The sequence below is a fragment of the Penicillium digitatum genome, chromosome 1 (assembly GCF_016767815.1).
Source record: "Penicillium digitatum chromosome 1, complete sequence".
In the NCBI taxonomy this organism is placed as follows: domain Eukaryota; kingdom Fungi; phylum Ascomycota; class Eurotiomycetes; order Eurotiales; family Aspergillaceae; genus Penicillium; species Penicillium digitatum.
In genome coordinates this window covers 6,991,832-7,013,088 of record NC_089384.1, presented here as the reverse complement: position 1 = coordinate 7,013,088, position 21,257 = coordinate 6,991,832, and the positions used below count along the sequence as shown (strand labels likewise).

The following is a 21,257-nucleotide window of genomic DNA, read 5'->3' as shown; positions in this document are numbered from 1 at the left end:
AATTGTTTCAGATTCTTTCTATCCAACGGCGTCACGCTCAGAGTCGAACTCGGATCTGCGGAGATCTTCAATCTTCAGCAAATGTCGAAAGGGGCCACTAGTCTTTTTTAGAAACACTGGCGCCTTTAGTCTCAAAGGAGTTCTCCCGATAGGTCTGCCCTGTCATTTAAGCGCCTGCCTTGGCTAATCAGACCATACAGGGGGTTTGTAGAAACATGACATGTACTCTCATGAATTTCCTTTTCTTCAACTTCCGGGCCGAGCTTTGATTTCATCTTTCTTCTTCCTCGAATCGTTTGGCTTTGATAGTCCGTGGAATACACCCTGTCTTTACTGAATCCACTGTCTTTACTGAACTTGCCTTGGAGCCTGACGCTACGTCTGGTGTGAACTACCTCGACATTATCCGATTTCGTTGGAAAGATCCAAAAACGTGCCAACCCCTTGCTTGCATTCCAGACATTTTGAGAGCCTTGACAAAACTTCGAATTTTTGACGGGCTAATTTCTCTGGAATTCCAACCGACCGGGGTTATTTTGAGTTGTTTTGTGGACTTCAACCTGGACATTCACAGTGATCCTCATTGTTCATTGTCAACCACAAACAAATGAGCTACAATGCGCTCATGATAAGACATTGTCTTTGTCTGATACAATTAAAGAGGGCCCTATCTATATCGACGCACGTTCGCTAGCCCTGTTGATAATCCATCTCATCTGATCCATCCACCGTCGTTGACTTCGATTCCTCGCAGGCGCCCATATCCACTCGACTCGCACATCTTCCTCTCTCGATTTCAGCTGTTGAGCAGCTGCTCAAAACATACTCCGGATCGCTGTCCTGACGAAAAGAGCCCGCATCTCTTTTTTTTATTTTTATTTTTATTTTTATTTTCAATATCTGCACCTGTTCAATGGCAGCAACCCATCCGCATGTTGCGGCACGAGGGTACGGGTCAAATGCGACATACATATTTGAGTACTCTAGGGGGTTGGGGGGCGTGGACGTCCCTCGCGATGTGATCATTACTCGGATCATCTACGTTTCCCTGAGCGCCGTGGCAGTCGCATTGTTCTGTGGCCGGGTCGCCCAGATCAGCCATGCCTATCTACGCCAAATCACCGCATCTAGCGCAGACAAGCGCCAGCAGACTTTCTGGGCCCAGGAACAATCAAGATGGTGGTCCAAAATCAAGAAGCATATCCTCTATGCCCCACTAGGAAAAAAGAGACACAACCGAGAATTACAGCTCTCGTCTGCTGTCAATGTCGGCACCTTACCCTCCCGACTGCAGACCATCCTGGTCGCACTATACTTCACTAGCCAAGTCGCATACTGCTTTGTTCTGGACTATAGAGTCAACAAAAAAGCAGCCTTATTGGCCGAGCTGCGTGGCCGATCCGGGGTAATGGCCGTCCTCAACATGGTCCCGCTCTTCCTCCTCGCCGGCCGAAATAACCCCTTGATTGCAATCCTTCACGTTAGCTTTGACACATACAATCTCCTCCACCGCTGGCTAGGCCGCATGGTCGTCCTTGAGGCAGTCATACACACAGCTGCATGGACTGTCAACGCCGTCGACGAGGAAAACTTCTCCCTCATGCTCGTCCGCGTACGTGATACCCCCTTCTTCTTATGGGGCTTGATAGGCACAGTCGCAGCGGTTTTCCTCAGTCTACACTCTCCTTCACCCATCCGCCACGCTTTCTACGAGACCTTCCTACATCTGCACCAACTCGCCGCCGTGCTCACCTTTGTGGGCGTATACCTCCACCTCCAGCTGGATAATCTCCCGCAGCAAAGCTGGGCGAGATCAATCGCCTGCATGTGGCTGGGCGACCGACTCGCGCGACTCTTCCGCCTCATTCACCTGAACGTCTCGACCTCAGGCACAACCACGATGGTCGTTCAAGCTCTCCCAGGCGAAGCCTGCCGCGTAACCTTCCACCTGCCCAAACTGGTCCAGATCGAACCAGGCTGCCACGTCTTCGCCTACGTCCCCAGCATTTCATGGTGGATGTCACACCCATTCTCAATCGCCTGGACCGAACCCAGCACGAGCAGCACCGCAGCCTCAATCCCCTCCCCAGCCCAACGGCAAACACGGGGCAAAGAATCCGCCGATGTGGAAAAACAATCGGACCTCCTCAATAGACTCTCAAAACCATCCACCCAAGTCTCCCTCATTATCAGCGCCCGAAAAGGCATGACCCGCCGTCTCTACAACGCCGCCGATGCTTCCCCCTCCAAAACCCTCACATTATCAGGCTTCATCGAAGGCCCCTACGGCTCACACCCAACAAATCCCTCCAGCTACGGCACAACAGTCCTCTTCAGCGCTGGCGCAGGAATCACCCACCACCTGCTCTACACGCGCGCACTCGTGACCGCCGCAGCACAGAACACCGCCGCAACGCGGAAAGTCTACCTGATCTGGTCTGTCCGGTCTACAGATCACCTCACCTGGGTGAGCGGCTACATGGACCAGATCCTGCGCTTGCCAGATCGGCGGGATATTCTCGTTGTCAAGCTTTTCATCTCGAAGCCGCGTCGTGCGACGGATGTCGTGAGTCCTTCTGCGACGGTGCTGATGCATTCTGGGAGGTGTAGGCCGGACGTTGTTCTTGATGAGATTTTGCCGGGGAGAACCGGGGCTATGCTGGTGAGTGTTTGTGGGCCTGGGGCTTTTGCGGATGAGGTTAGGGCTGCGGCGAGAGAGAGGATTGGGAAGGGGGCCGTGGTAGATTTTGTGGAGGAGGCTTTTACATGGTGAGGTGTCGTTTGGGGTTGTTTTCTTCTTGTTTTGAGCTTTCCTTTCTCCCCAAGGGGTGTTTCCTTCTTGTTCTTTTCTTTAATGCGAGCTTTGTTCTCCGTTGTGCTTTGCGGTTGGCGATTGCGCACATGTCGTTTTTTGATTTAGAACTGTATACTCTGTACATTGTTACTTTTATCATCTCCACACTCTTCCTGGATGAATTTGAGAAAATCCTACTGAGAAATTGGGAAGGCGGTTGACTGTGAAATCTATTCAATATGCACGAGATGCCTGAGAAACGTATTTAACATGCAATAAAACAAGATGTTCTAAGCGAGTATATATATGCAAAAATCCAGGCAATGCCTTTTTGCAGGACCAAGTGTCACATGGAAGCAAGAGAACATGCACCAAGGACAGGAAGGATCAGGTATGGCGGTCTAATTCAGAGCGCTTTTCGGGGGTAACAGTAGCCATCGGAAGTCTGTCTCAGTTGAACCACAAACAACCAAAAAAGACAACCACATAATAGTGAAAAATAAAATCAAGCAGTCTTTGTCTTCTTGCTACGTGTTCCCTTGGGCACACGAGCGAGCCAGTAGATGCACACAGCACCAAAGATGTTGAAGATGATAAACGCCCACATGATACCGAAGTTGCGCCATGCATCTTTGTAGTAGCTCAGCACGCTGGCGAGATAAGTATCGGTATCTGCGATAGTGCAGAAAGCGCAGTTGCTAGTGGCGTTGTTGTCGACGAGGTAACCGCCAGCAGGAGCAGCGACCTGAGTTCCGTTGACAACGAGTCCGTTCATATAGGTATTCATGTACTCGAAACAGGTCTTGCCGGCAGTGGGCTCGAAGTGGAGCAACTCGACGGACTCACACTCGACCTTTGCACCGGATGTGCCGGTCGACAACATCGCAGAGACTAGGTAAGTGAACGGCGAGACGCGGTACATGAAGATCCAGAAGTGAGGCATTTTGTCCGGGGTAGCGAGGACACCACAGAAGATCAGACAGAGGGAGAAGAGCAAGTTGGCGAGATTGCCTCCTGTTTCGGCAAGCTCGATACCGGCAATCATCATATGAGAGAATGTGCTGGTGAACAACATAAAGGTTAAGATGAGGAGCCACATCAGAGCGCCTCGCTCATGGAGGTCATCGGCACTGGCGTTGCGTTGCAGCCCGACGGGATAGTACCAGCAGAGGAAGATGAGCACAGACATCAGGGCGTTCCATGGGAGTTCGACAAGGATGTTTGCCGACATAAAGGCTTGCCATGAGTATGTTTTGGAGGGGCGTTCGCGGACTTCGTAGAGGGAGCGCTGGGTAACGAAGTGTGGCATGATTTGTTGCACCAAGTTACCGAAGATTGTCATCAACATGAAGATACTGAACATCTGGTTCTGGAGTCCTTGCATACTGTTCTGGGCGTGGAAGAAGGAGAAACCGACGTAGAGGGCAGTCAAACTGCAGAGCGCAGTCTTGGAGTAAATGTAGATAGGAGTCCGCCAGTATTGGCTGAACACACGGATGAGACACTGCCAGAGTTGGACGGCGAACGGTGCAGCGAATTCATTGAAGCCGGCTGGGTCGTTATCGGTTGTGGCAACGGGCTTTAGAGAGAGGTTGTTCCTGAGCTCGGCGAGGTGGTTTTGTACTGCCTTGCGCTCAGGGCTTTCGCGCCATACAGCAGGCCAGTCGATATCACTATGGGTTCCGGGAGCAGCTCCAATCACCTCAAGCATCCACTCAGCAGGGTTGGCCTCAGGAGAAAGCTTGGGAGCACCATTTCGTTCAAAGTAGTTAGAGAGCGTGGAAGAATGCTCGCCGATTTCTCCGAAATAGACGGTTCTACCACCCTTAGCGAGGAATAGGAGACGATCGAATCTCTGGAAGAGCATAGCAGAGGGCTGGTGAATTGTGCAGAGAATAGCCTGACCGTGCTTAGTCAAGGTGTCAATAAGATCCAAGATAGACCAAGATGTTTGACTGTCAAGACCCGAAGTGGGCTCATCCAGGAAGAGAAGCAGCTGCGGCTTGGCAGCTAGCTCGACACCAATAGTAAGACGCTTGCGCTGTTCGACATTGAGACCTTCACCGGGGACACCGACGACGGCATCCGCATAGTGTTCCATTCCAAGAAGCTTAATTACTTCCTCGACGTAGTCAAGTTTCTCCTGGTGAGAAACGTGACGCGGCTGACGGAGAATGGCGCTGAAGCGGAGGGCCTCGCGGACTGTGGTAGTGTGGAGATGGAGATCCTGCTGTTGAACGTAACCAGTCTTACGCTGGAAAGACTGGTCGCGAGGACGACCATCAACCAACATCTCACCAGACACAACACCCATTGTGACACGCGTGGCAAGGACATCCAGAAGAGTGGTTTTACCGGCCCCAGAAACACCCATCAATGCAGTGCAGGTACCGGGCTTAACCCAGCCGTCAACGTGGTCGAGAATGCGACGTTCCTCATTTTTGATGTGAACATCGTAACACACGTCTTGCCATTGGAAAATAGAAGTTTGTCTTTGGATTGCAGCAGACTCTTGTTCGCCGCCGGAGCCAGCACCATCCTTCTTTTCCGCAGAGGACACACCGTGTGTCTGCTCGACATCACCATCGGAATTGCCGGAGTTCTTGGGGGCGTAGCCACGACGGAAAAGCAGAACCTCGCCCTTGGACTTAGCCTCGGAGATGTACTCGGTGCCGACAAGGTAGGTGACCATGAAGAAGACCATAAACCCAATCATAATTCCCATGTTCCTCCACCTGTGGCTGTTGGAGTACTGGAAGCTTGCAGTGTAGTAGGCCTCACCACTGACAAAGTTCTGGCCGGCCACAGCTCCTTTCGCCGAGCAAATCTTGTTGAACCGGCCGACATCAGCGTAGGAGTCTCCCGCCGGGATGAAAGACTCTGGGTTGCAGGGGAAATTGCGACCGTGGAACTCGTTCACAATCAAGGTCTCAAACCCATATGCGATTGGGTCAATGTAGTTCATCCAGCGAGACCAACCAAGCATGTTGCGGGTTGGGATGGTGAATCCAGTGTAGATGACCAGACCGAGGATCAGGATTGCGGCGGGCACCAGAGCCTGAGATAGGGTACGCGAGTAAGAAGCGATGGTTCGGAAAATCATCGACATGGTCAATGTGGTCACGAATGAGAAGAGCATGAAGGTGAAGAAAGCGCCAGCGTTTTGGCGAAGACCAGTCATGAAGTAGAGCGTAACGTTAAAAGTGATGGCATTAAGGATTTTGTACGGCATGTCACATAGCATTGACGAAATTGCTTCGGCAAACGGATGATACATGGCGTAGCGAGCTTGTTTCTCGACAATAGGACGTTGCGCGTAAAGAGTTAGAATTTCCAGGGCACTGGAGAAGGAGTTGAGCAGGACAGCGAAGAAGAGGAGGGCACCACGAGAGTAAAAACTGGTCACGTCGTCGGGCAGCTGATAGAAAACCGAACCGACAATCAAAGCCATAATCGTGTTTCCAATCAAGGCGGATATAGTTAGACTGTAGTCACTTTTCAAGCGCTGGAAACCACGTGTAACACAGATTTGGACCTGCTCGGCGACAGATAGGGTGTATGGAGACTTAGCGCGCTGGCCCTTCGACTGCATAGCCTTGCGAGATTCAACAAACTGTTGGAACGACTCGCCACCAATAGGGTACTGTGTATTGTAGTCGTCAATCTCTTTCTGAAGCTCCTTGTACGCAGCACTATTTTTCCAGGCCTTAGCGAACTCGTCGGGGGTACGGGGAACCATTTTCTCAAAGCCAGGCTTAACAACTCGCTCAGCGGGGCTAGTAAGAGAGGTCAGGAAATCGGCGGTAGTCTGGCGGTCGGGACAATGGAAGCCCATGTTCGTGAAGAATTCCCTAGCCTCGGTGGTGCGGCCAAAGTAGATCTGTCGACCCTCGTACAGTACAGTCACCTTATCGAAGACATCGTAGGCACTCTGAGATGCCTGGTAGATAGCGACCGCACAGGTGGTGCCCGAGTACTTAGACATCAGATTCAATGTCTTACAGAACTCCAGAGCATTGGCACTGTCCAGACCACGGGTACTGTTATCCCAGCATTGAAGAGGGCTGCCACAGAGAGTAGCCTCGGCGATACTGACACGCTTTCGTTCACCACCGGAAACTCCACGGATGAAATCGTTACCGACTCTGGTGTTGATAGTGTGCGAAAGACCAAGCATAGCCATGACAACATCACGCATGTGCTCTGCATACTGGTCACGACTGACGCCCGGCAAACGATTGCGCGGGGCACGAGCCAGAGCAGCAAATTTCAACGTATTTCCTACCGAAAGCTGGGGGAAATGGACATCGGTTTCGGCAGTATAGATAGCCTCACCGCGGAACTGATTGCGCATCTCCTTATCGGAGATTCCTTGGTAGTTCATGTGAGAATTGGCATCTTTGAAGATACCGTTCATCTCCCCCGCAATGGTCTTCAAGAAGGTCGAACAGCCAGATCCAGGACGGCCGAGAACGATCAGCATCTCACCGTTCTTAACAAGACCATCGAAGTCGCGCAGAATTTGAATCTTCTGCTTGCCAGTGCCGGCCATCGTACGGAAAAAGGCACCAATTTCCAGAACAGAGTTAGCCACATCCTTCTGGTAGTCTGTAGGACTGCCGAATCCGTGTACGCTGAGGTTTTTGAATGCCAGACCAGCCTGACGCTTAGGGTATCGTTCTGGATCGCGTGATTGGATAGCAAGGAGGTTCTTCATCCAATTCTTGGCCTTGAAGTTTCCACTGTGAGGGTTGAGAGTTGAGTCCTCATGGGTTTCGATGAAAGGGTTCTCTGCATTCTGGGGTGACACAGAGAAGCGCGTTGACTGGCGGGTGAGTTGCTGGGCCAGACGGGTGACTTCGGCATCCGTGTACTTCTCGTCACCGACCTCGCTCTTCTCATTGGCAGTGTCTTCGGTGTTCACGCTGGCAGTAGGGTCATGGCGGCGAGCTTCCATGTTGGCGACATGTGATTCCTGTGCGTCTTGAATGCCGGCGAAGTTGGTGTTAAATGTCCCAAGGACCGACATGATGACCTTCCAGCACGGTCACTGTCGAATGGATAGAGGTTTGGGGCTGATTAAGTGGGGTGGATTCCCTAGAATTGATGAAAAGAGAATGGGATGACCATCCACTGGATATAGTTAAAGATTATATAAATTATTAGGTATCGAGCAATGAGAAGAGCAATGAGAAGAAAGAAAAGTGATAAGCAAAGAGTTTGGATTAAGGAGTTATAAAGTAAGAAAATGTAGCAAGATCTGGGACTCGGCTAGGTTGCTTCCTTTTTGCCCGAAAAGAGAAAAAAAAAACGGAGACTCCCGTTGAAACAGACCCGGGGCGGAACTGGTGAGTTTCCGGGCGATTTCAAAAGTAAAATTTTCGTATAGGATTTTGGAAAGATCTAGCCTTTCGTGGCTGAGTGCCAAGAATCAATACCACGGGTTTATCTCTATATTAGGATAACCATGGTCATCATCGTAGGGATTTGATTGTGTTGTATGCTCGGACACTAAACTAAGAGCGAACACGAATGCGATGTACGGAGTACAAAGCATGACTATATACATGTATAGAGTCCTCCGTACCTGCTACTTCAATTTGATAGCCAAGCAAGGGGTTTGCCATGTTCTTTGTACATGTGCCACACACGTGTCTACAGGCGATGAGCAAAGTTCCTGCCCAGGTGGTCGTACATGGAGAGTCAGCACGGGACTATAACTATCCGTTTCACATAGGGCTCGGATGCCCGGGCCACACTGCATCCGAGCTGGATGACTAAGCTATTCCTAGCCCAGGAGGGTCCTGGGGGTATCCACGGATCCAAAGCTTGGATGAATAGATTCTTGGAAGCTAAACCGTATACGGAATGTGGAATGCTGGACTCCACCTTATCTCCGCACCTTAACTCCACGTAACCTCCCTCCTAACCCCTTAATATCGTATGAACCAAATCCCGCCTATTTCGTTGGGGGAAAGAGTCTCTGGTGTTGAAATACTTTGAAAAATCTCAGGTAGAATGTACTTCGTATGGATGAGTACTGTCAGATACGTGCTATAGCCCCCTTGCATGGGGTTGATATTTAGGCCGATGTCTATTGGTCCTTTCGGATGAGCCTAGCCAGCGACCTTGGAAAGCGCCAGGCTGCAATGATTCCATGGTTTTTGGCCCATGCCTATCTTGGAAATATGGAGCATGCCTGTTCGAGTGAGCGGACATTTTCAAAATCTGACTAGACGAGTAAAAATTCGGATACGCCGCAAGGAAAAAGTGAGATATATTAATCTAAATTGTACATTGGATATTGTTTAAAAACAAAGAGCGGTGTGCCAATCATAATCTTCCAAGGAACCTACAAATACAGCATTTGAATCATAGAGATCAGTCATATTCAAGACATGTCGGTCGCAGCCTCGTCATCATCTGGATCATCTTCTTCATCGATCAGTTCCACCAATAAATTGCCACCACGGCCTATCTTCTCTCTGATCGATCCTCCCTCGTCAACAGCATACACCACCCGAGGCATCGGTGAGACCAGTTGAAATCCGTATTGGTGCACAAACCCCTCCGGTGCACTCGCCACCGGACGCTCTATATCCTGCTCCAGTAAGATCTCATAACACTCAACCACGGCGTAAATCTCTTCAATGTCCGCATCGGGCGCAAACTTGCGCATGATACGCTCGCCAGACGGGAGCCGCACGCTTATACGGACGGCATCCTTGACATCTGGTCCGGGCTCCGCGCTAAGCGATTGCCCGCGCCAAAGCTTCCACTGGGCAAGATTACGGCGTCGCTGTTCCTCATCTGCCTGTCGGCCAGCGGCTTCCTGTTCTTCGCGTTGGCGTTCCATCTCCGCTTCTCGGCGCTGGCGTGCCCGTTCACGGTCAATCGCCAGCGACCGCTCGTAGGCTGAGTCTTGCTCTTCGCGAAGACTGCGCGAGGCTTGTTGCTCAGCGCGTGAAGATCGGAGTCGATCTAGAGGCTCACTGTTAGATGTCAAAACTGCACGGAGCTTGTTCACGACCTCAGATGGCGTAGTGAGCCCAGCAATTCGTCCTACAACAGACATGGCAGTTGACGAAACATTTGGGGTATGGACGATGACTGCTGCAAAGGGGAATTTAGTGCATTTCAACGAGTTGGCAACTTGGTACGCTTCAGAATCTTGCACACTGCCGCCCCACACCAGCAGGTTGTTGTGGGAGTCATTGACGAATTCCACGACCTCAGGCGCCAGCAAAGTATCACGGACCCAGTTGTTTGTATCGTCATGCTCTGGAGATAAGAGAATGACCACGAGGTACTTCAAGTCGCGATGAGCTTTCTCCAGCGCCATGTTGTATCCGTTCTCCAGGAACGGAAGCGGGTTTGATTCGTATTCTTCCTCAAACTCGCGGATGAAGCGAGCGGCAGTATCCTTGGGGCCGAGGGATCGACGGCCAGTGGTATTCCGGCGAGCGCCTTGCAGCGCAGGATTCGCCGTCCTATTAAACAAGCGAGGCAAGAAAGGGAAGAGGACACCAAAGAGGCGGAATGAACTGCAGAAAAGTCGATACACCAAATTAAACGGAGTGAGAAGTAGACTAAGAATGAATGAAGGCCGGTAGATGGGCTGGTCTCCAGGTTGCGTGTCAACTCGTGGAGCCAGATCTGTAGCTGTGGCACGAGCATTTTGCGACAAGTGTTCGGTCAAATCGTCGGTCATCAGATTCTGGGTTCGGCGGTTGGGTTGTGGTGGAGGCGGGCGATCCATGGCAGCTCGAGCTTCTTCAAGGGGATCCGGGCCTTCGCCATCAAAGAACTTGGAGATGGCAATCTATCGTACGGAGATCAGTCAAACACGTACGCTTGGCCAGAAGCTGGGGAAGATAGACCAACCTGCAGATTCCATTGCGACCGGCGTAGCAGGGGGATTGCTTCCGAAGGTTCCTGGCTGGTGACAGCCATGTACATTTCTAGCGTAGATTTCTCGCTATCGGAAAGGTGGTCCAGGTCAATCTCCGGTTGTGACATCTTGTTGTTTCAGGGCCGTAGACCATTAACTCAAGAGTGTGGATGATATCAAGAGAAAGAATGAGGAACAGCCATGAAGAGGAAGATCATCTAAGGATGGTCATTGAGCACGTGCAGATGGTCCACTACACAGACAGTAAGAACGACGTGACGTCGAAGCTCAAGTGGCCTGAACGAAGCTCTCATTGATGTTCTGACCGCCTGGTCCGTGCGTGTCCCCCTTCACTCGAGTTCGTCTCTCGCCCCGCGTCTTCATATCCATCAGTCTTGTCGCTCTCACTCATTCTTTGGGATGAGAGACGACTTCGGTCTTATCCTTTAATTTCATTCATGCTTATTGTTATCGGTTGAGATACTGCCCGACGTCCGTGGGCTCTCCCGGAATTGACCCGCCGCCAATCGCATAGACCATTGGCGACTTGAATTTACATCAGATCAAAGCCGGGGAATGCGGTTTTCACCCAATAGCACCCTTTGATCTCTACCGAGTCCGGTTTCAATGGGGATCTATTTGCGCTGATCCGTACCATCAAGTGGGTATCAGCCAAACATCATGGCGTCTACCGGAAAGCCTCCCTTAGAGGATGCTCGTCGAACAACCGGATCACCGAAAATGAAGAGCCGCGGTGAGTGCGACTCAAGTTCAAAGGCTGCCACACTATTCCATTTCAGGTCTGAGATGGGCAAGCCGGAGATAAAAGCCGAATTTGATACAGCCGGAGTTGCTGACAACGATGATTATGCTTGATAGAGAATGCGAAAGACACTTTGTGCCGCAACGTGACCATATATGGGCGATGCCGCTATGAAGACAAAGGTATTGGCGAACCTTGATCACGGACAGCGTGTGTGGTGAAGCTGATTTGGAACTCTTGTATCCAGGTTGTGCTTTCAATCATGACCCAACGAAGCTTAATGCAAACCAGTCGGACAGGTGCGATTGCAAACTTTGTTTTTTTTTAAAGACAAACACTGGGCAAGTTTTGCTAACAAGAAATGTCCCGTATGATAGCAAGAAGCGGTTCAATGTCGACTCACCCAGTTTCACCCCATCTTTGCTATCTGGGAACGTCGCATCAGCACCAAAAAAGTCCACCGCAATATCCCCGAAAGCTGCCAGTGCAGCTCCTTTTCAACCTCGAACAACATCATCACGTATGTGCTTAGTGGGAAGAAGGAGGAAGGTCACGAAGGCATCAGCTGACGTTAGAAAAAGGTTCAAACACGAGTACGCCAACAACACGTTCAGAAGCAGCCCAGGATTGGGCGGTAGCCGATGTGCAGGAGTTTGTTCCCCAGGGCTTTGAGCACGTGGTCAGTCGTCCCTGCCCTATCATTTGATTCCCCTCATCCATGGATTGCTTCTTGATATTTTACCCATCCCAACCTCTCTCTCCTTGCACTGGTCGTATTCTTATCATCATCTCTATCATCGTGATGGCGCAGGGTAGCTTGTCAGCCCTGGCAGCGGAGTTTGATCCTGGGCGTCATGAGACTCCCCGGTACTTCACCTCTCATCTGCCTCAGGCTGACCCTCCCCCGATCTTCAGCGCTGCTCTGTACCGCCGTCGTGCTAATGCTCGCAACCAGACACCTCTTCAGGGCAATGGAAATGGAGGGATCACCCCCACAGGTGCATTTGATCCTTTTGTGACTACTCCAACTCCCATGACTCCAGGTGCTGTTGGCCCTGTTTCTGCCAATCCTTATTCCCACGACCCTACTGGCACGATGGGGGGCGCTTTTTTTGCAAACCAAACTGGATTCCAACAACCGGTACGTTGATATCCAATTTTTCATACTTTTTGTAGCTTTGAATGAGCGCTAACCGCCCCAGTAGATTCAGTACCATCTCTATGCCCCAATTGGCCCTCACAGCCAAAACACATTGGGTTACCAGCGCAACGTGCATGATCTCTTTATCCCCAACGACTTGCGCGAAGAGCTGCAGAAGAAATCCGCGGCTACCCTTCAAACTCTCCCTAGTATGTTGAACCGCAACTGGCATTTATTTGTACTTATTCTGACGAACTTGAAGACACCCAGCTTCCTGCCCAGGTCGACTACTTCCATTCCCTTGTCCCTCTGGATCTCAGTCATCAAAAGAATGCTGCGACCTTTGGCTACCCGAGCTGGATCTACAAGGCCCAGTCTAGTAAAGATGGCACATTCTATGCTCTTCGCAGACTTGAGGGTATGACAATCCCCTACTCTCTTTTTTTTGTAGCCTCCAACTCATCTTGATAGGTTTCCGCCTGACCAATGAGAAGGCTATCCGTTCTGTGCAAGCATGGAAGCGCGTCTGCAACGCCAGTGTGGTGACCATTCACGACGCGTTCACTAGCCGCAGCTTCCAAGACAGTTCTCTGATATTTGTGACTGACTATCACCCACTGTCTAAGACACTTGCAGACCAGCATCTCAACACTGGAACCCGCTTCCCTGGCCGTCACACCAATGCTCATATCCCTGAGCAAGTTCTCTGGGGCTACATGACCCAGATCGCCAATGGACTCAAGGCAATTCACACCAATGGTCTTGCTGCCCGAGTGCTTGAGCCTAGCAAGGTTCTACTTACCGCGAAGACCCGTGTCCGCATCAATGCTTGCGCTATCCTTGACGTGGTGCAGTTCGACACCCAGCGAACTTTGGCCGATCTCCAGCGACAAGATCTAGTCAACTTTGGCCAGTTGATTGTCACCCTTGGCGCCAACTCGCCTATTGTCATCCACAATCCTACCAAAGCCATGGAGCATTTTACTCGCTCCTACAGCCCTCAGTTAAAGAACTCTGTCTTCTGGCTGTTGAATGGACAGCAGAAGGATCAGGAGCGAACCATTGACACTTTTATCACTGGCATCTCATCCCAGCTGATGTCGACCTTTGATTCGGCACTTCACCTTGATGATCAACTAAACTATGATCTCGGCCGTGAGTTGGAGAATGGACGAATTGTACGCCTGCTGAGCAAACTCGGGCTCATCAATGAACGCCCTGAATATGAACTTGACCAGCGCTGGTCGGAGAGTGGAGAACGCTACTTCCTGAAGCTTTTCCGTGATTACGTCTTCCACTCGGTGGATAGCCAAGGTGAAGCGGTGGTTGATCTCGGCCATGTGCTCACTTGTTTGAACAAGCTCGATGCGGGAATTGACGAGAAGATCCATCTGGTCAGTCGCGACGAGCAGAGTTCCTTCATTGTCAGCTACAAGGAGGTCAAGAAAGCTCTTGAGTCCTCTTTTCAGGCTCTGATGAAGCCGGCTAGACGAATGCACTAGCGAGTCTTCGAAATATTCTACACTCGATAATGGTATGGTTTCTGACTGCTTGCCGCTTGCTATTTCTGATCACCTGTTTGATGCTCATGTCTCTGGTTTGGCAGGCTGTTAATCAGAGGTACTCGCTCAGGGGTTAACTCAAGGGTTTCATCTTTTGTTCATTTTTGCAAGCACAGATCTCGTTCGCCACCGTGAGTGAACTACAAACTTAGGAATGAAGAATTTCAAATTGTTCTCTTTGAATGTAAGCCTGTAGACATCTCTCACAGTTCACCACGAGTCATCCCATTTCCACAACCCTTTAATCTCTCCACAAGTTCTTCAATCATCAGTTCTTCCTCGCCTTCACCTTCGTCTTTGTCCTGGATCCTCTTTGGCGGAACCAACACCCGGTCCAAAACATGCACCACCCCATCCCTCGCCAACAGATTCATCAGTCTAACCCTACCAAACCCATTAACCCGCATGTCAACCTTCCCAAACTCCCTCTTAATATCAACCTTCAAGTCCCAGTCCTTCAACAGAGTCCCAAGCCACACATTCGCAGACTCTTCCTCTAGCCGCTCACCCTCGCCCTTACCCTCATCTCCACTCCTACCACCATGCCCAGAAAACAACCGATGAGCCTCCCCATTACTACTATACAAGACATCTGAGTATAGCGTTCGATTTGGCACAATATGATACTGCATCAGCGCACGCAAACACCCCTCACCTTGTCGCGAGAAAAGAAATCGATTAGCACGCTCCCCGAGCTGTCTAAACGCAGCATTCGTAGGAGCGAAGGTTGTACCGCCCTGTCTCTGCGCAGGGTCAAGTTTGGAAGCGAGTTTTGTGCGTGCTAGCGCCAGCGTGAAGGTGCTAAAATCGGCCGGTGCTTGGTGCAGCAGGGTGCGTGTCTCTGGGGGTGGGTGCAAGGGACTGGATAATATGTGGATCATGCCGTTTTTGGTTTTCTTGAGGGGAAGTTAGTATCTACATGTTTGCCCATGTGTCATGCACATTGTACGAGGGCTACTCATGGCTACTCACCATATCAGCCCCAACTACCCTACTTCTCCGGTTCAAGATCACTCCGTTGTGGTGCTCTCGAACAACAATCCTCTGTGGCAAACCCGATTCCAGAGCTGGCTCGGTCAGTTTCGTGGGCAGTGTCCCGTGGCTCGCGATATGCTCGATGGAAAATCGACCAGGTAGGATGTGGTATCGCAGCAAGCGGGACAGGAACTTGGGACTGGGACCATATCGCAGTGGAAGTCCCTCTAGGGCTTGGTTTGTTAGCGCGAAGAAGGTGTGATTTGCCGTCGTGCTGTTAAGGATCTCGATTAGGTCCTTATCATCGGTGAGAAGTTCGGCGAGGAGGTATGTATGCTCGCTTTCTTTGATGAGTTCCCATGTTGTTTTGTCTGCGTGGCAGAGCGAGCCTGGACAGGCGTCGATTGGTCGGTGGATTGGATGGTGTCGGTATCTGTCGTGGTCGTCTCTGCAGTCTCCGTGTCGGGGGTGTGGAGGATATGGTCTGTCTTCGTCATCACGGTGTCCAGGCCATCCGCCGTGTTCGGGCCTTCTTCCATGTCCAGGGGGTTCGTCGTCGTCGGGCCATCCCCCACGTCTGGGATGATCACCACCGGGCCATCTCCCGTGCGGATCTTCGTTGTATCCGGGCCAATCGCCGTGCGGTGGATATTCATCATCATCATGCCAGTCTCTGTGTCTTTCCCAGCCTCTATGTTCATCCGGAGAGATGTCCAACTGGCCCATCTCAACATCTGACTTGGACAAATGGTCATTGGCAGCTGGAGTCTCGGATATTATCTCCGCAAGGTTACCCTCATCGGGGATCACAAAGGCCGAAGCCATTGTAGCTGCCACAGACAAGAAAAGGTAAATAGAACGCATAGTGCCAATGTCGACAGGGAAATTGGAGCTAAAAGTAGATGTTCGATCAAGCCGTGGTGATATGCCTATATACACTCAAATTCCTCCCTGTAGAACCCTTTCAACTGCCTTGCTTTCTGGTTGTACTGGTGGGCTAAAATTGATCAACTACATCGCATAGCCTAGATGCAAACGATTCAGTCCTTGTCGGTCCGGTTGTCGTACAGTGCACAGACTCGAGAGACACCTTGATCAATAATAGCAAAGTCAGGGCTGGGAACATGTTACATGTTCCATTCAAGACCAGAAATCGGCGGAATACAGATATGCGGGTTATATTTTGCAGTGTCAGTTCCGGGATCAACTCGCTTCGTCGAGATCTTGTGTTCACAGACTATTCAATGTCAATTCTTGCTGTTCAATTAAAACCGAACGGGGTTGGAAGAAATGCATAGCCAACTCGTACCGACATGATGTAAGTGAGATTTCTCATGTACAATTTTTTTTTTCTCGTCCTAGCGTTTAATCCAGGTCCGGCACAGGCAGCCCATTGACAATCTTGACTTTCCGGCCAAGCTTGTCCAGAGCGACCTTGGAATTGTGCGCACGCAGCTTGCTCGTCTCTTCATCGGACACAAGCACGAAGTCATATGTGAGGAGAGGATGACCCTCGGCGACGTGATATTTCTTAGCAATCTCAGCGTCGGCCTTGCCTATGTCTACAGTCAAGGAATCCTTGACGCCGAAGACAGCATCTGAGGTTTCGTAAGGGTCGTTGCGGAGGTATAGAGCACTAGAACTTAAGTTAGCATGATGTAGATCACAAAACAAATCAATGACAAAAGCAAAAAAACTTACGTTACCAAATGGTCATAACCTTCTTTCTCAAACATAAAATGCAGATGCGAAGGACGATACGGATGACGATGTAACTTCTTCAATAATTTCCCAACCGGCCCATCATGAGGAATCGGATACGGCACCGGCGTAATCGCCTTAAACCAAAAGACGCCCGTGTGATCGGAGCGCATAACACACCTCCCATCCGGCCTCTTCCTCCCGGCATACTGGACATCATAATGTCCCGTCGAATCCGTCTCCCAGATATCAATCTTGACATCTTCCACCGGCAACCCCTGCAAGTCCCGCAGAGTACAAACAACCAACAAGGGCTCGCCTTTGGGATCATGCGACATGGAATCACCGGCTGGCATTTCCACCGCGTCGTGCGTGTGGAAAGGGCCCAGGACCGTTCCCTCAGTGGATCCCTTGGGTTTTGGGTGGTCGATTGAGTCGACGAGGATGGATAGTCCGAGCACGTCGGACAGCAGGATGAATTCCTGTCTCACGTCTGTGCAGATCTGGCCGACTTCTGTCAGGAAGCGGAGGCCGGTCATCCATTCGTCACTGCTGAGACGGGTTTCGCGGGCGAAGTCGTGCAGATGGGTTACTAGGCGCTCAAGAATGTATTTCATGCGCTCGTCTTCGCAGAGACTGTTGATGGTGATTACATTGTCGGTGATGTTGTCCACTGTTTGATCTTTCATTGGTGGGATCTTGACTTTGGAGGGATCCATGGTGGGATGTGGTATTGTAGCCTGGGATGTATAGAATGAGATAATGAATCATTCAATAGTTGAGAGCTACATGAAATCCGGGGTCAAGTTGTTAATATCTTGTAGGAATTGGTGGGGTTCTCATGCAAGTGAGTCGACTCGTTCAATCATCACCCCGCAACCCCCCACCGTCGGATATAAGATCGGATTTATATATCGGGGTTTTGGTGGTTAACAGTGTAGACTACGGTGGAATTCGACGGTTGCCTGGTCTTAGGCTTCTTATTACGGGGGTAAAATATTATCAAGGCCGGGTGATAGTGATGGAACAACACCAGCATCAACAAAAATGCGAATTTCACATTTCCAAGGGTTTAAACCCCAGAAATAAATGACGAGAGACCTTACATCCGAAGTAGGCACCGGATGAGAGTATCTAGAGATCCTACCGACATCAAGATTCTCACAGCTGTCTAGACATGCTAGATATCCAGACACAACAATGACATGTGTGCATAGTAGAAACCTAGTCGGATAGAGGTAGATGAGCGTATTTCCATGGTCATAGAAATGTCGAACGAAGGGTAGAGATATTCTAGTGGTTGGAAGAAGCAAAAAAAAAAAAAAAGAACGCTAATTAGAGGGATATCTAACATAGTACTCCCACACCCAACCCATTTTGCTAACGGCGATGTAAGAACCACCCAAAATTTACACAAATCAACAGAAGAGACAGTACTTTACGCATGCACCATGCGCCGGTCACGGTCACAATCAGCCTCTCGCTCACGATCATGGTCACGCTCTCGTTCTCGTTCTCGTTCACGCTCACGCTCATAAGCACTGGCACCAGAACCCTGAGCCGGGTTTGGAGCAGGAAGAACAATGACTGGATGTTGATGGTCCCCAGCGCGCTCCACACCACGTTCTCTCTCCTGCACAGCAGCAGCAACACGGGTGTGATGATCGACAGTATCCATAATAGCCTGTCTGAGCCGCTGATTGGCATCGGGGTCCTCATCCTCGGAACGATCCAAGACACGACCAGCGGGGGCACGAGGACGGTCCCTCCTCTCTGCCTCACTCACAGCCCGTCGCGGGGAATTGTCACTTGAATGAAGCTCCATCGGATTTGTAGTCCCAGGAGCCAGGTTTGGGGCGGAAGGGGCGGACTCGCGTCGGTTTTGATAGTAGTAGGCATTCCTCTCTGGCTCGAAGGGTGGTTCTCGGGGATGCTCACGCTCAGCGGAGATCGGGGGGAGTGGACCCATACCAAACTGGGGCGGGGTTACGTTTGCACTGGAGCGGTCGGTGTCGGGACGCTCGTGGGATGTCGTCGATGTGGTGATTCCCGCCCGCATTGCTGTAATTTCTTCTTCTTTGACGTCGCGCCAGGAGCACTTTGCGTGTTTCTTCGTGCAGCCAACGCAGGCTGTGAGGTTCTTGAGGCAGTCCATGTGGAGACGGCGGCAACGGTCGCAGGGTGGGATCACACGCTCGCCACGCTGAAGCTCCTCCATGCGGGCTATCATTTCTAACTTGAAGGGGCCTCCATCATCCTTCTCTTGGTGAATGGATTTTGGCGGCGGGAGGAGGGATGATGGGGTGCTTGGGATCGCGACTGCCGCTGTGGTTGCAGCCGTGGTTGAGGTTGTGGTTGCGGGTGTGGTTACGGCTGCAGCTGGGACTGCGGTTGTTGTCACGGGATTGTAGAGACTGTAATCTGCTGGGTCGGAGGCACGAGGCCGGGGGAGAGGTTGGGGGTTGACAGGGGCTGTTGCATCGTCATAGCCGCGGGCGTGGCGGTCAGCTGTTGTGAAAAACCTCTTCATCAAGTCTGCCCGGGTTGTTGGGGAGGCACCTTTGATTGATTGTCCGTTGATCATGGTGACATTATCGGTGGATTGTGAGAACATGAATTGTGATGACAAAGGGTTCTGGTTCTCTTCGGTGTGTTCGCCTTCAGGGCGATGAGTGTTGACAGCGACGAAACCAGACGGGGAAGGGCGAGACGATGCATGACCGTTTCCTGGGCCATGACCGTTGGCATCGCGCCAGATTTCGGTGACATTTCGAGAATTCCTATGTAGAGAAGCATCGTTCTCTCGTCGGGTGACAATAGCATTGCGGCGGTTCTTCAACCGATGGTTGAGCTGTCGCGCTCGAGCAGAGACTAAACGCAGAAAGATCGTCAGCGAAAACCTCCTAAGCTGATTCGAGTGATTCCTTACCTTGATCGGCCATTTGAATGATATGATGCAAGTTCTTCTCAAGAATCTCCAGCGCGCCCAGCTCCTTTTCCTCGTCCTCAATGATAGGCTGGGGCGGGATCATCTTCTGGGGCATACCGGACGCAATCAAAACGAAATCCTCCTCGCTGATTTCTACACGACACTGTTTCGTGTAGAACTGGCAGACTCGCACGCCGTTGCGCGACTTTTCCAGATTGAACTGTTCAGGCTTATTCTTCGCGAATTCAACCACATCGAGCCAAGTCACTGTAGGTCCGTCTTTGCCATGAGATTTCAACACTTGCGGGGGTCCATCGAATAGACGCTCGAATCGTTTGATCAAGATTGGACCGAGCGGGCATGCGCCCAGATTTCCGGCGATGCTCTCGTGGCGATGTAAAACGCCGTCGTATTCGCCGAGCAGGTGGATTATCGCAGGCATGGTATCATCGACGGAGACGAGGGGTAGGTTGTCCGGGTATTGCCGTGCCAGATAGTTTATTTGCAGGTGATTCGAGTGCGTCTTGAGCATTTTCGACATGCCGTGATCGGCAGTGGGAGATCTCGGCCGTTTGTGAGACGACTCCGCCGTTGGGGCGTGGGATTCCATTGTGGGTGGTGGTGGGAGAAACCACTAAAATACACCCTGGAAGCTGGTTTGGGGATATGGTGGAAAGAGATTGGAGAGTGGGAGGACAGAGAGAGGAAGTCGCGGAGGGAATTCAGATAAGAACGCGCAGTATGGAACTTGCGCGGAAATGAACCGGACTTGCGCGGAAGGAAACCGGCAGGTAACTCCTTTTAAATAACTCAAGCAACATCCATGAAGGTGAAGAAATGAAAGGGGAAAATCGTAGGGCACCTACAGAGGGGAGGAACAACGCACGGGGAGTGGAGAGGAAAAACGTGATCTGTGTTTTCCGTTGGGGGCCCAGGACTCGGAGGGTCTCTTCTTTTCATTTTTCTTCAATTATTTTCTTGATGGACGAATAGTGCTACAACGGAAATTCCGACAACGTACGCTATGTGAGGAACTTCCACTAAAGTACCTGGCCACCTTGGAGCCCTCGGCGGAGTCCCGCCGGAGGGTTCCGCTGGCCTGCGATACGCTGTTTGAACCGGTGTACAACAGTTACGCCTTGCCTACTCCGTATAGTCTCACATATTTAGAGAAGAACTTTACATAATATTAGGAGCAGGTGAGCTCATCTTATAGGTTCATAGCTAATCTATCTCCAAAATTAAGCCTTGAGCCTTGTGGATCTGCGTTGATTTTGCTGATGCCTGGGCTGAAACATTTTCGGCCCCGGGGGAGCTCGGAGGAAATTTACGACAATCTGGCCTGAGATCAGATTACTTGAAAAAAATAGCAAAGAGATACATAAACAATGCAGATACATGGACACAATGGAGAAGGAAATCATACAGTCGAGTGTCAATTGCTCAGATCCGAAAAGCAAGATACCTGTAATTCAACAGTAAAATACCTCCGAGCGGGATC

The 21,257-nt window shown here is 50.9% G+C and overlaps 7 protein-coding genes across 7 annotated transcripts; 2 read left to right on the top strand and 5 right to left on the bottom strand.

Annotated features, from left to right (window-relative positions):
* Positions 1-913: 913 nt before the first annotated feature.
* Positions 914-2,773, top strand: Pdw03_4765 (Metalloreductase, putative; the record flags this gene model as incomplete). Its single annotated transcript, XM_014675346.1, has 1 exon — positions 914-2,773. The coding sequence occupies one exon, from the start codon at positions 914-916 to the stop codon at positions 2,771-2,773; it is 1,860 nt and encodes a 619-aa protein (XP_014530832.1).
* Positions 2,774-3,299: 526 nt separating this feature from the next.
* Positions 3,300-7,823, bottom strand: Pdw03_4764 (ABC transporter, putative; the record flags this gene model as incomplete). The annotated part of the gene is made up of 1 exon (XM_014675347.1): positions 3,300-7,823. One exon carries the CDS (start codon positions 7,821-7,823, stop codon positions 3,300-3,302), a length of 4,524 nt encoding a protein of 1,507 aa, XP_014530833.1.
* Positions 7,824-9,185: 1,362 nt separating this feature from the next.
* Pdw03_4763 (Uncharacterized conserved protein UCP037991, UAS, UBX) lies at positions 9,186-10,813 on the bottom strand (the record flags this gene model as incomplete). The annotated part of the gene is made up of 2 exons (XM_014675348.1): positions 9,186-10,616; positions 10,679-10,813. 2 exons carry the CDS (start codon positions 10,811-10,813, stop codon positions 9,186-9,188), a joined length of 1,566 nt encoding a protein of 521 aa, XP_014530834.1.
* A 553-nt stretch (positions 10,814-11,366) lies between these two features.
* On the top strand, positions 11,367-14,091 carry Pdw03_4762 (Zinc finger, CCCH-type; the record flags this gene model as incomplete). The annotated part of the gene is made up of 9 exons (XM_014675349.2): positions 11,367-11,439; positions 11,565-11,630; positions 11,696-11,747; positions 11,826-11,968; positions 12,030-12,127; positions 12,404-12,589; positions 12,654-12,798; positions 12,852-13,007; positions 13,061-14,091. 9 exons carry the CDS (start codon positions 11,367-11,369, stop codon positions 14,089-14,091), a joined length of 1,950 nt encoding a protein of 649 aa, XP_014530835.2.
* A 263-nt stretch (positions 14,092-14,354) lies between these two features.
* On the bottom strand, positions 14,355-16,441 carry Pdw03_4761 (FAS1 domain; the record flags this gene model as incomplete). Its single annotated transcript, XM_014675350.2, has 4 exons — positions 14,355-15,047; positions 15,124-16,018; positions 16,206-16,363; positions 16,436-16,441. 4 exons carry the CDS (start codon positions 16,439-16,441, stop codon positions 14,355-14,357), a joined length of 1,752 nt encoding a protein of 583 aa, XP_014530836.2.
* Positions 16,442-16,491: 50 nt separating this feature from the next.
* Positions 16,492-17,546, bottom strand: Pdw03_4760 (Catechol dioxygenase, putative; the record flags this gene model as incomplete). Its single annotated transcript, XM_014675351.1, has 2 exons — positions 16,492-16,762; positions 16,828-17,546. The coding sequence occupies 2 exons, from the start codon at positions 17,544-17,546 to the stop codon at positions 16,492-16,494; spliced, it is 990 nt and encodes a 329-aa protein (XP_014530837.1).
* A 719-nt stretch (positions 17,547-18,265) lies between these two features.
* On the bottom strand, positions 18,266-20,366 carry Pdw03_4759 (Fungal transcriptional regulatory protein, N-terminal; the record flags this gene model as incomplete). The annotated part of the gene is made up of 3 exons (XM_066100830.1): positions 18,266-19,299; positions 19,387-19,698; positions 19,757-20,366. 3 exons carry the CDS (start codon positions 20,364-20,366, stop codon positions 18,266-18,268), a joined length of 1,956 nt encoding a protein of 651 aa, XP_065956230.1.
* Between the last annotated feature and the right edge of the window lie 891 nt (positions 20,367-21,257).